Source organism: Astyanax mexicanus, chromosome 1 (genome assembly GCF_023375975.1).
Source record: "Astyanax mexicanus isolate ESR-SI-001 chromosome 1, AstMex3_surface, whole genome shotgun sequence".
Taxonomy (NCBI): Eukaryota; Metazoa; Chordata; class Actinopteri; order Characiformes; family Acestrorhamphidae; genus Astyanax; species Astyanax mexicanus.
In genome coordinates, this window is record NC_064408.1 from 23,826,176 (window position 1) to 23,838,556 (window position 12,381).

The 12,381-nt window shown below is 36.1% G+C and overlaps 1 protein-coding gene across 1 annotated transcript; it reads right to left on the reverse strand.

Annotated features, from left to right (window-relative positions):
- Positions 1–667: 667 nt before the first annotated feature.
- si:ch211-122f10.4 (cathepsin A-like) lies at positions 668–11,722 on the reverse strand. The gene is made up of 11 exons (XM_007259639.4): positions 11,508–11,722; positions 10,487–10,598; positions 8,673–8,807; positions 7,202–7,360; positions 6,831–6,922; positions 6,670–6,754; positions 6,412–6,561; positions 4,790–4,917; positions 2,738–2,900; positions 2,508–2,597; positions 668–1,086 (listed from the first exon to the last, which is right to left on the reverse strand). Exons 1-11 carry the CDS (start codon positions 11,705–11,707, stop codon positions 1,006–1,008), a joined length of 1,395 nt encoding a protein of 464 aa, XP_007259701.3. The 5' UTR covers positions 11,708–11,722; the 3' UTR covers positions 668–1,005.
- Positions 11,723–12,381: the final 659 nt, after the last annotated feature.

The following is a 12,381-nucleotide window of genomic DNA, read 5'->3' on the forward strand; positions in this document are numbered from 1 at the left end:
CATATTGCTATCTTGGCAACATAAAACACAGGTGGGCCACTGACTGATTAAACCCTGACTACAGTCAACAGTCAGATGTTTATTGCTACCTCGGTAATGTAGAAGCTCTGCACACGCTCAACAAGTGTACATCCCTACAGGAACCAAAAATAAACACAAAGAATAAATAAACAAACAGAGTCACTAGAAGAAACACTAAATTCACTAAGACTGAAAAAAAAAAACCTACAACCTAACCGATGTGATAATGTACACGAATCAACTAACTAACACTAAAAAAAACACAGGGGCTTAAAAACACATGGAAGAAACAGGAAACACCTGGAGGAGGGAATGAGGGGGGCAGAGCTACAAATTTAAACAGGTGGGAGCACGGAAGACATGGGCGGAGACAAGAAGAACACAGAGAGGGCTATTTGCTAAGAAACGTATATAAACAAACAGGATGGCAGGAAAATTACAGAGACAGACAGAAGAGACACAGAACAGGATGAGAACATGACAGTGTTAGCCTTGTTTTTACTATATATATATATATATATATATATATATATATATATATATATATATATATTTATCATTGATATATGTGTGCACATATTGACATCTATAGATCTAAATTCTATAGATTAGATTCATAGACGAAAAAGGACACTGCAGCCTGATGTATTCTTATGTTGCTTTGTTTTATTGTTTAAAATGATGATTTGTGGCTAAAACGACAACAATAACACCAAAAAGAAACTTTCAATACATGCAAAGACAAAGTAAAGTTGATTAAAGTGCAATTTTGTCCTGGATTAAAGGTTCATTAATAATGTCCATTTAATAACAAACTATTAATTATTTTATTGCATGCACGCCAATGACATGAAGTTAATATCACAACATAATTAAAGTAATTATTAATTTAAAAAGAAACTCAATTATTTCTGCTTCATAATATTTTCAAATAGCATTACAGGGTTAGCCCTACAGAAAACTCCATCAATCAGAACTGTAGAACTAGTAGGTGTTAGACAGGTAATTCTTGAACAACTGAAGAGCAACAGCAGGCTTATACTGGGGAACCATGTGACCAGCACCCTGAGGAGAAAAGAACAAATAGCATTCAATTAATACTTTAAAGTGAGCTTGAATAGAAAGTACACTATAGAGAACCTGGAGAAGATTTAAAACTGTAATAACAGGATCTTTCTTACAGGAAACCGTATACTCTCTTATGTGCAAAAATAAGTTATTAGAAGCAATGGCATAAAACAACTACTTTTTAACTATCTAAATATTTCAAAGAATTGATTTTGGATTGATTTTTAAGCCACTGTGGAATGTCAAAATGTTTATTGTATTAATTTTTTTGTATTGAATTGTTTGTAATCTGGCAGTTTCAGTGTATATGAAAATGGGTATTAAGGCTTTCTGGCACCATTAAAACAAGTTTACAACACTATTTGTTATGAATAACTTGCATCTTATGTACAAATAAAATACTAGATTTAAATATTTGAACCCTTTTAGACCTGAATTATGTTTCAGTAATGGAAAAAAGTATGAGAATGTGTCATGTCTGGTGCTGAAAGCACACCTGTGTTTTCCTCACTCAGCTCTACCTGCGATTTCCAAGCTTCCAACTACAATACCCAGAACGCACCTCACCATGACATCACACGCACTCCCGATCACATGACACACCGCGTGACACCTCCAGGAAGTCCTGAGTACTGATTACCCCTTAGTATATAAGGACCACGCTCAAGCTCACACCTCGCCAAGTAATTCTATTGGTTCTACCCTGCATTACAAAGCGCTTCTATTGCCCTTGTTGTTATTCCGTGTATGATCCTTTTTCCATGTATTACCGACTTTGATTTTTGCCTTGCCCGTGTATTGGATTATCTGTGTATGACCTGGACTGGTACTTCACTACTGGATTACTTCCTTCTCTCTGATATCCCCTGCTCTTGTATGAACTCTGGACTGTCTCCTGTTTATGGTATGGTTTCCCTGCACATTGTTTTACTGGTATTGACCTGGATTGTTTTGACTACCCCTGCTCAATCTTTTAATAAAAGATTTTTATTGTATCCGCTCAAGTCTCCTCCTTGTCTGGCCCTGACAGAATGCTGTTTAATTTCTGTAGTGCTCACAAAGGAGACTCTAATATTCTAATATTAAAACTATATAATTGTTTAACATTTGTCTTTTATATTTGACATTGAGCTTTCTGTGTTACAAACCGTCCATATACCAATTTGGTTATTTATGGTAATCTATCCAATTAACATAATAAAGTAAGTGTTCTAAATTATTGATAAACACAATGTCTAAACCAACCTGGCCCTAATTTACCAAAAGCACCTTAGCAGAATCTTTTAGTGAAACCCAGCCTAAGTGGGTTGCCGCAGGAAAACATTAAAACAAACTTTTTTTTTATCAAATAACTGTACTGTATATGGCAATATTGACTTCTTTGTTTGTTTAAAGTTTAAAGATGTTTTTTTTTGTACCTTCACAGTGAGGAAAGTGATGTTCTCATACTGCTTTACATAGCCAGCAATCTGATTATTATAATACCATGGGGCATACTGGCTCACCACCTGTAAAATAGAAACATGAAAACAAATTCACAGCAATTGTTGTGATCCGTATTAAAAAAAGTGTATATTCTACCTTGTTGGGTAATTTAATAGTTGGTCATGTGATTGTCTTTTTGGTTGGTAAAAGAAGACAGCATTACCGATTGGTTGAGAGCTTCCACAAACCACTCAGCACCGAGGAAGTTGCAGGCCATGTCCACGTCTCCATTAAACACCAGCAGTCTGAGGTTTTTCTGCAGCAGATACTGGTAGAATGGAGTCATGTCACTGTATGTTCGCTGATACTGAGAGCCAACAGTGGAGCTGAGCAACACAAAACAATATACATGATTTATTAGTAGTGAAGTCAGTAAATATATTTACTCAATAATGTCATATTCTATTCACCATTATCCACTTTACTCTACAGAAACCATGTTCCACCTGATGTGTGTTATGGCAATGCATTGCATTCATACTGTGAAACTATTTAAACTTAAAATTAAAGCAGAACTAGGTAGGATTTCTTTTTAAGGAAGTAAAATTACAGCTTGAAACTCACTGCAGCGCTGCATTGAGGTGTAATAGGAAGAATAGTGGTGCTCTTGTGTCTGTGCTGGAGCTCCTCTGAGCTCAAACCAGACTCTGTAAGTTTTCCAGGGCGGCCGCGACCAACGCTCGCGAGAACTGCGACCTGCTTTCCGACCTTTAGTTCTAACAGTTCTACAAGGACTACTGGTTCTTCAAACTAACATGCAGACACTGGCAGAAGCTGGAAAAAGACTGAATATGTCTGTGAAAGCCAGAAAACAAGAAAGAGAAACTAATCTGTCTAAAACATTTATTACACTCTGCAACTGTAGGGGGAGCCCACGAGCACAAAATCTCAATCCTACCTAGTGGAGCTTTAACTAAAGCCAAGGTGTATTTTTGAATCAAAAATAAAAAAGGCTGTCAGCACTATATGGTTAAAAAAATATATGAAAAACATCAGAGCCTTTTGCTAAAATGCTGTTATATTTTGGTTAAAGGTAAAACCATTCTGACACCCTATTGGTTTATACTGTGATCCATCACACCTGCACATGACATAACATAACATCACACATCACAGCAAGAACATAGCAGACATATTTAATCTAGTATGAAGATGATCTGTGCTGAGACTCACGAGAACTAAATTTAAATGTCACAATCATGGATTGGATTGTATTAAAATGCGTCCATTTGCAATGGGCACATATTAATAAAGCCTAAACTAAAGCCAAAGAGTATCTTTGAATTAAAAAAAAAATAAAAAAAAGATAAAATTAAATTTTGAGGTACCCTGTCAGCACTTATTAGATATTAGAGCCCTTTGCTGAAATGCTGTTACATTTTGGTTGAAGGTGAAAAGTGGTTAAAAGGTCTTTTCAACCGCTTAAACAAAACATCTTTTTAGCCTGAATTTTTTTTTACCAATTCTAGATGTACAAAGAGACATGCTCTTCAATTAGTGTCTTTTTAAAAACCACTTAAAAAAAACTTATTTCACCTTTAACCAAAATGTAACTGTTTTTTTTTTTCTTTTTTTTGCTCTCGTTTTGTTTGGGTAGAGCTTATTCCAAATTTTGAATAAATATTTGACCTAAGTTGAATGGTTAAACACCCTCAAAAAATGTAACATTTCTTATTATGTTATTCTTATTATGTTATGTACATGTACGATATAAGTTACATCTTTCCTATTGGCCTCTGACATCCTTTATTTGCATAATGGGTGTGACCCATCACCTTAAACCTTAAAAGTCCCTATCTGGATGGAATTTCTATGATCTTTGAGTGCTGAGTATAAATGGATATGTCTAAACAAAACATGATTGTAAAGCATCCCTGGGTTTCTAGGGATTCTTTTTTTGCAGTTAATTTACTGTAAATTGTACAGAAATATTTATTTTTATACACACAGTCCTTTTAAAACCAATCATGCATGATGGAAAAGTATGTGTATGGTTCGCAAATGGTGTTTGCACTTGCTATCAAAATTCTCAAATGGTTGTTTGTCAAGCTACAAAAAATACCTTTTAACTCCATATGGTAACAAATAATTGATTTAGGTTTGTTCAATTAAATTAAATACTTATTTGGCTTACTCATTGTACTTATTTAAATTTGTGTATCTGTTACATGTTATTGTATTTCTATCACTTCTTTACTGTGACTCTTGTTCCTACCTGCACAGCTCCCAGGACTGCACAGTGCTGGGTATGTGAAGGGCAGCTCGTACATTGGGGTTATTCAGCCAAACGTACATAGCAGTCCCATTGAAACACTTGGGATCACCAGGAACAGATACATCCACCTGGGGAAATATGGTGGGTGCAGGGAAAGGTTAAATTAAAGCTATTGCTTGGCCAAAATTCACATTTGGAGGACAGTGTGGAACTGCCTAACACAGCTCTTCAACATTTATGAACAATTAAAGCAGCAGCAGAGTGAATGCTGATGTGGGTGGGGTTAATTGTAGCAGACTTGTTTTCATTCTGGTTTCTGATCATTAAATAAATTAGATAAGAAGTATAAGCATGAACCATTCCAACACCTTATTGGTTTATATGTGATTCACACACAGCTACACATGAATCACATCACACTCCAGCAAGAACACAGCAGACGTATGTAGCCTAGTATGAAGATGATCCGTGGCAGAGACTCAAGAGAATTCGAGTAAACGCATTTTTAATATATTTGCATTGTATTAAATGCATTAATTTTCAATGGTTATATGTCGTCGCTGTCCAATGAAAAACAAGTATCTCCAAGAGAGCAACTTTACAGAAAAGAGGAAGAAAAAAAACGTCTAAACTTTCAATAGAAGTCAATGTAAAAATATGTATATATATTTTTTTTCAGATCATTTTAAAGTATTTCTTTTACTTCTTTTATTAAGAAATTTTGGCACAGTGTAGGGGACAATTTTTCTGTTCAAATTATGTAGTAAACTAAAAAAACTGTTTTTGTTTTTTTATTGGACAGCAATGATATGCAGCTAAAAACAGGGAGTCTAATGCATCCCACATTAATCAACATTAACATTTTAATATTTTAATATTACATTATAGTATTTTAGAAAAGTGGCGTGGTCTACGATTTTGTCCTATTTTCCCTGACACTACTTTTTCTTATAATTTAATATTTTTAAAACTACTAATTTTACATTTTACTTGAGTAAAAAAGCTTGAGTTGATACTTCTTGATACTTTTTACACACATATTTTTAAACCCAAGTATCTATACTTCTACCTGAGTAATGAATGCCTACAGATACTTTTGCACCTTCCCTGGTGAGGCTGACTGGTACCTGTATGGTTCATGTCTAACATTTTGGATTGTGGACCTTTAAAGGGGCAATAAACCCCCTGTTTTTTTGCTGAGTCCACCCTTAGCTCAAATAAAAAAAAGGCAAAAAATTGGGAGGGGTACTGGGTGATGTATGGGTTTAGAGGTGGGGCAGTAGGAAGAGCTAATTGGCTGAGCTGCAGCAGTAGTGTGCCTCTGATAGCGGTGAGACTTAGCAGGGGGGGGGGTATTATTGATTGGCTGATCTGTATATTGTGATGTGTCTGCGTACCAAATACACGGACACATCATCCTCGCCTATAGCACAGTTGAACCTGTGAGGGCACTGCAGAGGCAGAATTACCACAATAAAATCGTTTTTTTTAAAGGTTAGGAAATGTTTGTTTTGTTACTTCAAATTATCACATTTCTGCTATTCAATAAAAAAATACGGTTTTGGGTTCAGCAGCTCTTTAAGTACTGTTATAGTAGATCTAAATCAAACTGAATGACTTACTTGTGCCTGGAATTTGAACCCACTATGACGGAACAGGTTGGACATATCAGCGTCATAACGGCTTTGTGCTTGTGCTCCTCCGTAGCATGGAGCGTACAGGTTATAGATGTTCAAACCAATGTCTTGGATCAGATACAGGGCATCATAGACCTGCAATGATCATAGATATTATTGTATGGTTAGGATTCATTCATTTATTGATGATATTCTGTCATATTTTAAAACTTAAAGACTGAAAATGGATGAAAGAAAGCTTACAGCATTCTGGCAGTTGGTGTTAGTGTTTCCATAGTAGGTACAGGTGCCACTGGAGCAGCAATACTCATTTATTTCACTCCATAAACTGGTGGACAGGGAATATTGGTCATGTTCAGTTAATAAATACAGTATATATGTCAATGATAGAGTTTACCACATACCTCTCGCCAATGAGGCCATGGTAGTAGCCAAAGTAGACCAGGGAGTTGTCGTTGATTGCATAGCTGGTCATACCATTCCCTACACCCATGCCCTGTAAAGCAGTGTAAAGTGGTATTTAACCAATAGAAAAGAAAACTAAGACAGAACATTTTAACATTTTAACTATAAGTTCCCCACTAGAATCACCTCCTCCATATAGAAGCCCTTATAACACAGTTCTTCAAAGAACTCTTTGAGACGCACTCGCTAATGCATTTCTTACAGGTTCCATCACCCCAAAAAGGTTCTTTTACCAAGGCATAGCTTCTCCACAGCTTTTTTTTTTTTTTAAAAGCACACCTTATACCGTTTCTTCTATTTGATAGACTACCTTGAAGTTGATGTTAGCAGAGCCACTGGCAATAAGCTTTGAAAGAGTGGGAGCGTAGACGCCTCCATAACTCTCGGCAAATACGTAGAAGTCATTGGAGGTGAAGGAGGGAAACTTGCTGAAGAAGTCTAGGAGTGCATTGTAGTTATCCTCAGCCACCTTCGAAAAAAAAAATAATAATAGAAGATTTATAAGTTATTTATCATCTAAAGAAGATGTAAGTACAGTATAAACAGACCATTTAGCAGGACAATCCTGTTCACGAACAACCTAACCGCAACCCAGCAGACATTTTTGGTTCATAGAATGTTTTCTTTTCTCCTTTTCTTTCTCCAAATTTTAGCTAGGCCAATTGTCCCACCCATTCAGCTGCTACTCAACGGTATACCCCCCCATCACTGATGATTCCACAACACAAGGAGGGTAAAGACCAGCACATGCCTCCTCCAATACATGTGAAGTCAGAACCACCATCTCTTTCCACACTCGAAAGAAAAGCACAGCGACTCGGTTCCAATACATCAGCTCACAGACGTCTTGTGCTGATCGACATCACCCTAGAAGTGATGAGGGAATAGAGCACCGTCTACCCACCCAGGGAGAGCAAGGCCACTTGTGCTCTCTCGGGGCTCCGGCAGCTGATGGCAAGCTGCATGACTAGGATTCCAACCAGTGATCTCCCAATCATAGTGACGCTGCTATAGACGGCTGGACCACTCAGCACCCACAATAAAATGTTTTTTTGAATGTTATAAACAATGTTTTCAGAACTTTCAGTCTGCCCGGTTTTCGGGATGTTCTTAAAACACTTGTATTTAACATCTAAAATATTATGTTAATGTTACTGCAATGTCACTCGTTGTGATGCGAACCTCTATTAAATCACATATTTTTTTACAACGCTCCGGGAATATTATTTCAGTAATGTTACAGGCTAACCTTCCTGAAACCTTTTTTTTTTTTAAGTTGCTAAACCTTCTTGTAACATTCTTTCAGGTAACACTTTACTTGGATGGTCCATTTGATGGCCTCGTTAATGCTCAACTGATATTCAACTAACATTCAACTGCATGTCTATTAAATGCAATTGAACTGAAAAGTGAAAGTAAATGAGTCTCTATTGAATGTAACCCTACATCCAACTCTAACCCAAACTCTAATCTTAACATTTTGGGATTGGATTTAGAGTTGGATTTTAAGATTAGGTTAGGGTTAGGGTAAGGGTTAGGTGTAGGGTTAGATTTTAGGGTTAATTTATGGTTAAGGTTAGGGTTAGGTGCTATTTTGAATTATTTACCTTCAACATAGGGTTAAGTTAAATTTAATGGACATTCAATTCAGTGTTAGTTGAATATCAGTTGAGCATCAACAAGGCCATAAAATGGACCATCCAAGTAAAGTGTTACCTTCTCTCAACATGCTCTGTGAACAAGCTAAGCTTAATAAATAATATATAAATATGCTTTGTTACCTGTGGGTCGCTTGTCTGGTAATTTCCAGTGGTTGAGTAGGAGAAGCCCACTCCTGCTGGAGACTCCAGGTACAGAACATTAGCTAGCAGGTTCCAGCTGTAAGGGTTTATGTAGACTGTACCATCATCGTTCAACTGCAGACACATAAAGGGTGGCATAGATGAGCTTAAGAAGATCATATAAATTAAATAAACAATCATCAGACTATTAGCAGCATATCAACAACATTTCAATATATGTAGTAGTATAATGTAGTAGCATCTAAAGATTCAGTAGATTTTCAAACAGTCCTTTTTTATGGACTACTTTTACTGAACTTAGTTCTGTTTCACTTTATTTGTGGTGTCCAAGTTCATATCTGCAGATGTGAACCTAAGAAACCAATGATAATCTAACAGGTATAATACAGATCATTAAAAAAAAATCCCCAAAAAGCTGCTCTAGATGCTGCCCTTATTCTTCAACTGGAGTTGAACTGGATTTGGTTGAAATGAAGGTGCCAGGATGAGGGTACGGATTAGCTTTTGGATTGCGGTTAAAGTTTGAACTAGCGTTAGGCTAGATTTTGAGTTAGAGTTAGGATTAGGACCAGGGCTATGATTAGGATTAGGACCAGGATGAGGGTAAGGACTAGCTTTGGGTTGCAGTTAAAGTTTAAACTAGGGTTAGGTTAGGTCAGGTTTTGGTTAGGGTTGGGTTAAGTTTAGCTTAATGGAAGTAGCATTTTTTTTTTTAGATCTTATTCATATAATATAAGACAAGACATGTACTTAAAGTAAGTAATACATCAACAGTACATCTTTAGGATGTTTATCTCAATTCACTAAGATATTTCACTATTGCATCTTCAATTATAGGTTGTTCATGTGTTACTGATACATGTAAATAGACACTATACATACAATAATTACAGATTTGTACTTAAAAGGGTGCAAAGCTTGTCGCTGGGGCTGTATCTTATATTGAGGTACAAAGAAGTACCTTTCAGTGAAAGTCCTTTTTTGTACCCATGTTTTTTGTGCCAGTAAAGATTATAAACATTACCATCAACTGAATATAGCTCAAAACTGCATGATCCAAAATTGTCTGGCTTTCAAATAAAAAAATGTGCAATTAAAATATATTTAAAATACAGTTTATTAGTGCAGTGATACAGAATACTGAATGTACCCTTTGGCTGCAGGTTAAATGGTACAAATCTTTTTCAGAGGGAACATCTGATCATGTAAAGACCAATATTGTACCTTTGAGGGTACAATTATGAAGAGTGTACCTTTAAGTACTTATATTGTTATCCTCTAGTGGCTCTTTAATGGTCTGCATTCTTTCAGCATGGGACCACTGTTGTTAGCCTAATTTTTTTTTTTCTTGTAGTCACACTCAGAGGTGGAAAAAGTACTGGAAAATTGTAATTAAGTTAAGTCAAGTAAAAGTAAAAGTACCCATCTAAAAATCTTATTCCACGCACGAGTATCCGTGCACTGGCGCATCCGCACCATATATATACATTTTATACAGCATTTTATTTTTACTCAGTAATTGGGAGTTTTCCAATGTAGCAAAGTAAATTACTTTTGTCAAAATGTACTTGAGTAAAAGTAAAATTAAAAACTTAAAAAATGACAAATTACTCGTAAAATTTACTCAATTACAGTAACTTGTAAATGTAATTCATTACTTTCCACCTCTCGTCACACTAAGACTGTTAGCACCTTGATATTTCATGTGGCTTGTATCTGGATGTATCCACAACCAGCCAGATTACAAAATACATTTATACAGCATCTGGTAATGTAAATAACTCTTAACTTACGTGGAAAGGCCCATTCTCAGCCAGTAACCCCTCCATAGAGCTGCACCCAGGACCTCCATTCAGCCACAGCAGCACTGGATCTGTGGATGGATTGTTCTGTGATTCCACAAACCTGTTAAACACAAGCAATAACAGGAATGAGTACTGTGTTTGTTGATGGTGTGATTTCTTTCCTGTTCAAACACACCTGATTCAGCATAACAGCTAATTGCCAAGACTGACTTCAGGATAACTATCATTATGCTCAAGCATAATGAAGGAAAATTGGAGGCTAAAGTATAACAGTAGCAACAGTAGAGATACAGTATATAAAAATATAAGAATCTGCTTAGCCAGATTAATTACTTTTCCTTTTAATCTAATATATCACTAATATCACTAGCAAACAGAATGTGTCAGTGCCAGTAACTATGTGTATGTGCGCTGTCAAGTTTGATCTATTAGACAAAACAAAACTAAAAAACAAACAACCCCCCCCCCAAAAAACAAACAAACAAACAAACAAACAAACAAACAAAAAAAAAACAATCAGGCAAGGTATTGCCTCAAAAAAGTGTGATTTTACTCCAACTCAGTGGAGTTAACTTAAGATGATGAGTTGAGTAGACTTCTTATATGTAAATATAAGGACATTGAGTTAATTTTAGTTACTTTATTTATTTGACTCCAGTGTTCAATCCTGGACTTTTTTATAATCTTTGATATGCATGAGAGCAAATTCCAGAACTGGAAACTGACTTAAAGATGCAGATTTGATAACCTGGTTAAAAATAACTGTTTCCATTTAAAAGGGTAAGACGCTACCAACTAATATCATAAACGATATTCACTTTCACTTTAAAACTTAAGACACATCTGTACAAATTGAACTGTAATCATATTTCAAACAACCTCCAAGTGTAGTTCGGATTCAATTAGCAAACAGGACAATAGTCTGCTGGACCACTCAAAGCTTGATGACTTTTACATGTGATTCTGAGTTTAATAATAAAGCAAATGAAGATGTTATGGTTGGACTCACCAGTAGTGAAAGTATTTGCCTTGTCCGGCCTGAAGATAACCCGAGTAATGCTGGAAGTTTGGAGTTTCACTCAGTCCTGGGAGGGATGTTACAAGATCTGCTGCAGGGCCACTTTGGGCATAAGTGACCCCGAAGCAAAGAGCGATCACAAATGAGCTGCACCAAAGAAACATCATGGAAACTTCCTGCATCCACTGCATCTAATACATGCTCACATTTACCTCCACTTCCATTCTTATAGCCGTCCTTATCACAACATTCTCAATATGTTCCAGCCTTTATCAGCTGACCTGATAGCAGCTGTATGATTGCTTCCTGCCAGCAATATTCCAGACATAGAGAAAACATGCATGTGTAAGCAGCTAGTGTTTACAGTGTTTTAGCTGTGGTCAGCATTGATATGGCCTGCATTCTTAATTGTAATGGACAGATGCTTTAGTAAAGTGTCGGTTGCTCTACATGATTAAAAGTACCTGAATTAAAAAATGTATATATTTTTTTTTATGTAAAGCTTGGCATGCTTGGCTGAGGTACTATATATTGGTTTATTTAATTCCTATTTCATTAATTTTCCAAGAAACAGCTTGCACAGTTAAATGTTAAGTTTTGAAGATACAGTAGGCTGTTTATAAATGAATTCATAATGGATGCAGACTTGTTCCTCACTTTTTTCTTGGCCAGTAAATGTGTGATTGCAAAATTAGCTCATAAACAGAAATTACAATGGACTGTTTCTTGGCATTGCGTTCTCTGTTGGGTGGATGTTGTTTTTTCCGAAGTGCAGGAGAAGTCCTTCAGGTCTCCTTGCATGATGCCTTTGGTATAAGGCATCATGCAAGAGCAGTATAATCACAATACACTCTAAAAAATGAAG

Bases quoted from the DNA above. Each gene is read 5' to 3' on its own strand.
- si:ch211-122f10.4 (XM_007259639.4), bottom strand. From the start codon at position 11,707: ATGCAGTGGATGCAGGAAGTTTCCATGATGTTTCTTTGGTGCAGCTCA. The intron at 6,755-6,830 runs GTATGTGGTAAA...CCTGTCCACCAG, and splicing joins CATGGCCTCATTGGCGAGAG to TTTATGGAGTGAAATAAATG. The intron at 2,598-2,737 runs GTAATGCTGTCT...TCTATTTTACAG, and splicing joins TGGAAGCTCTCAACCAATCG to GTGGTGAGCCAGTATGCCCC.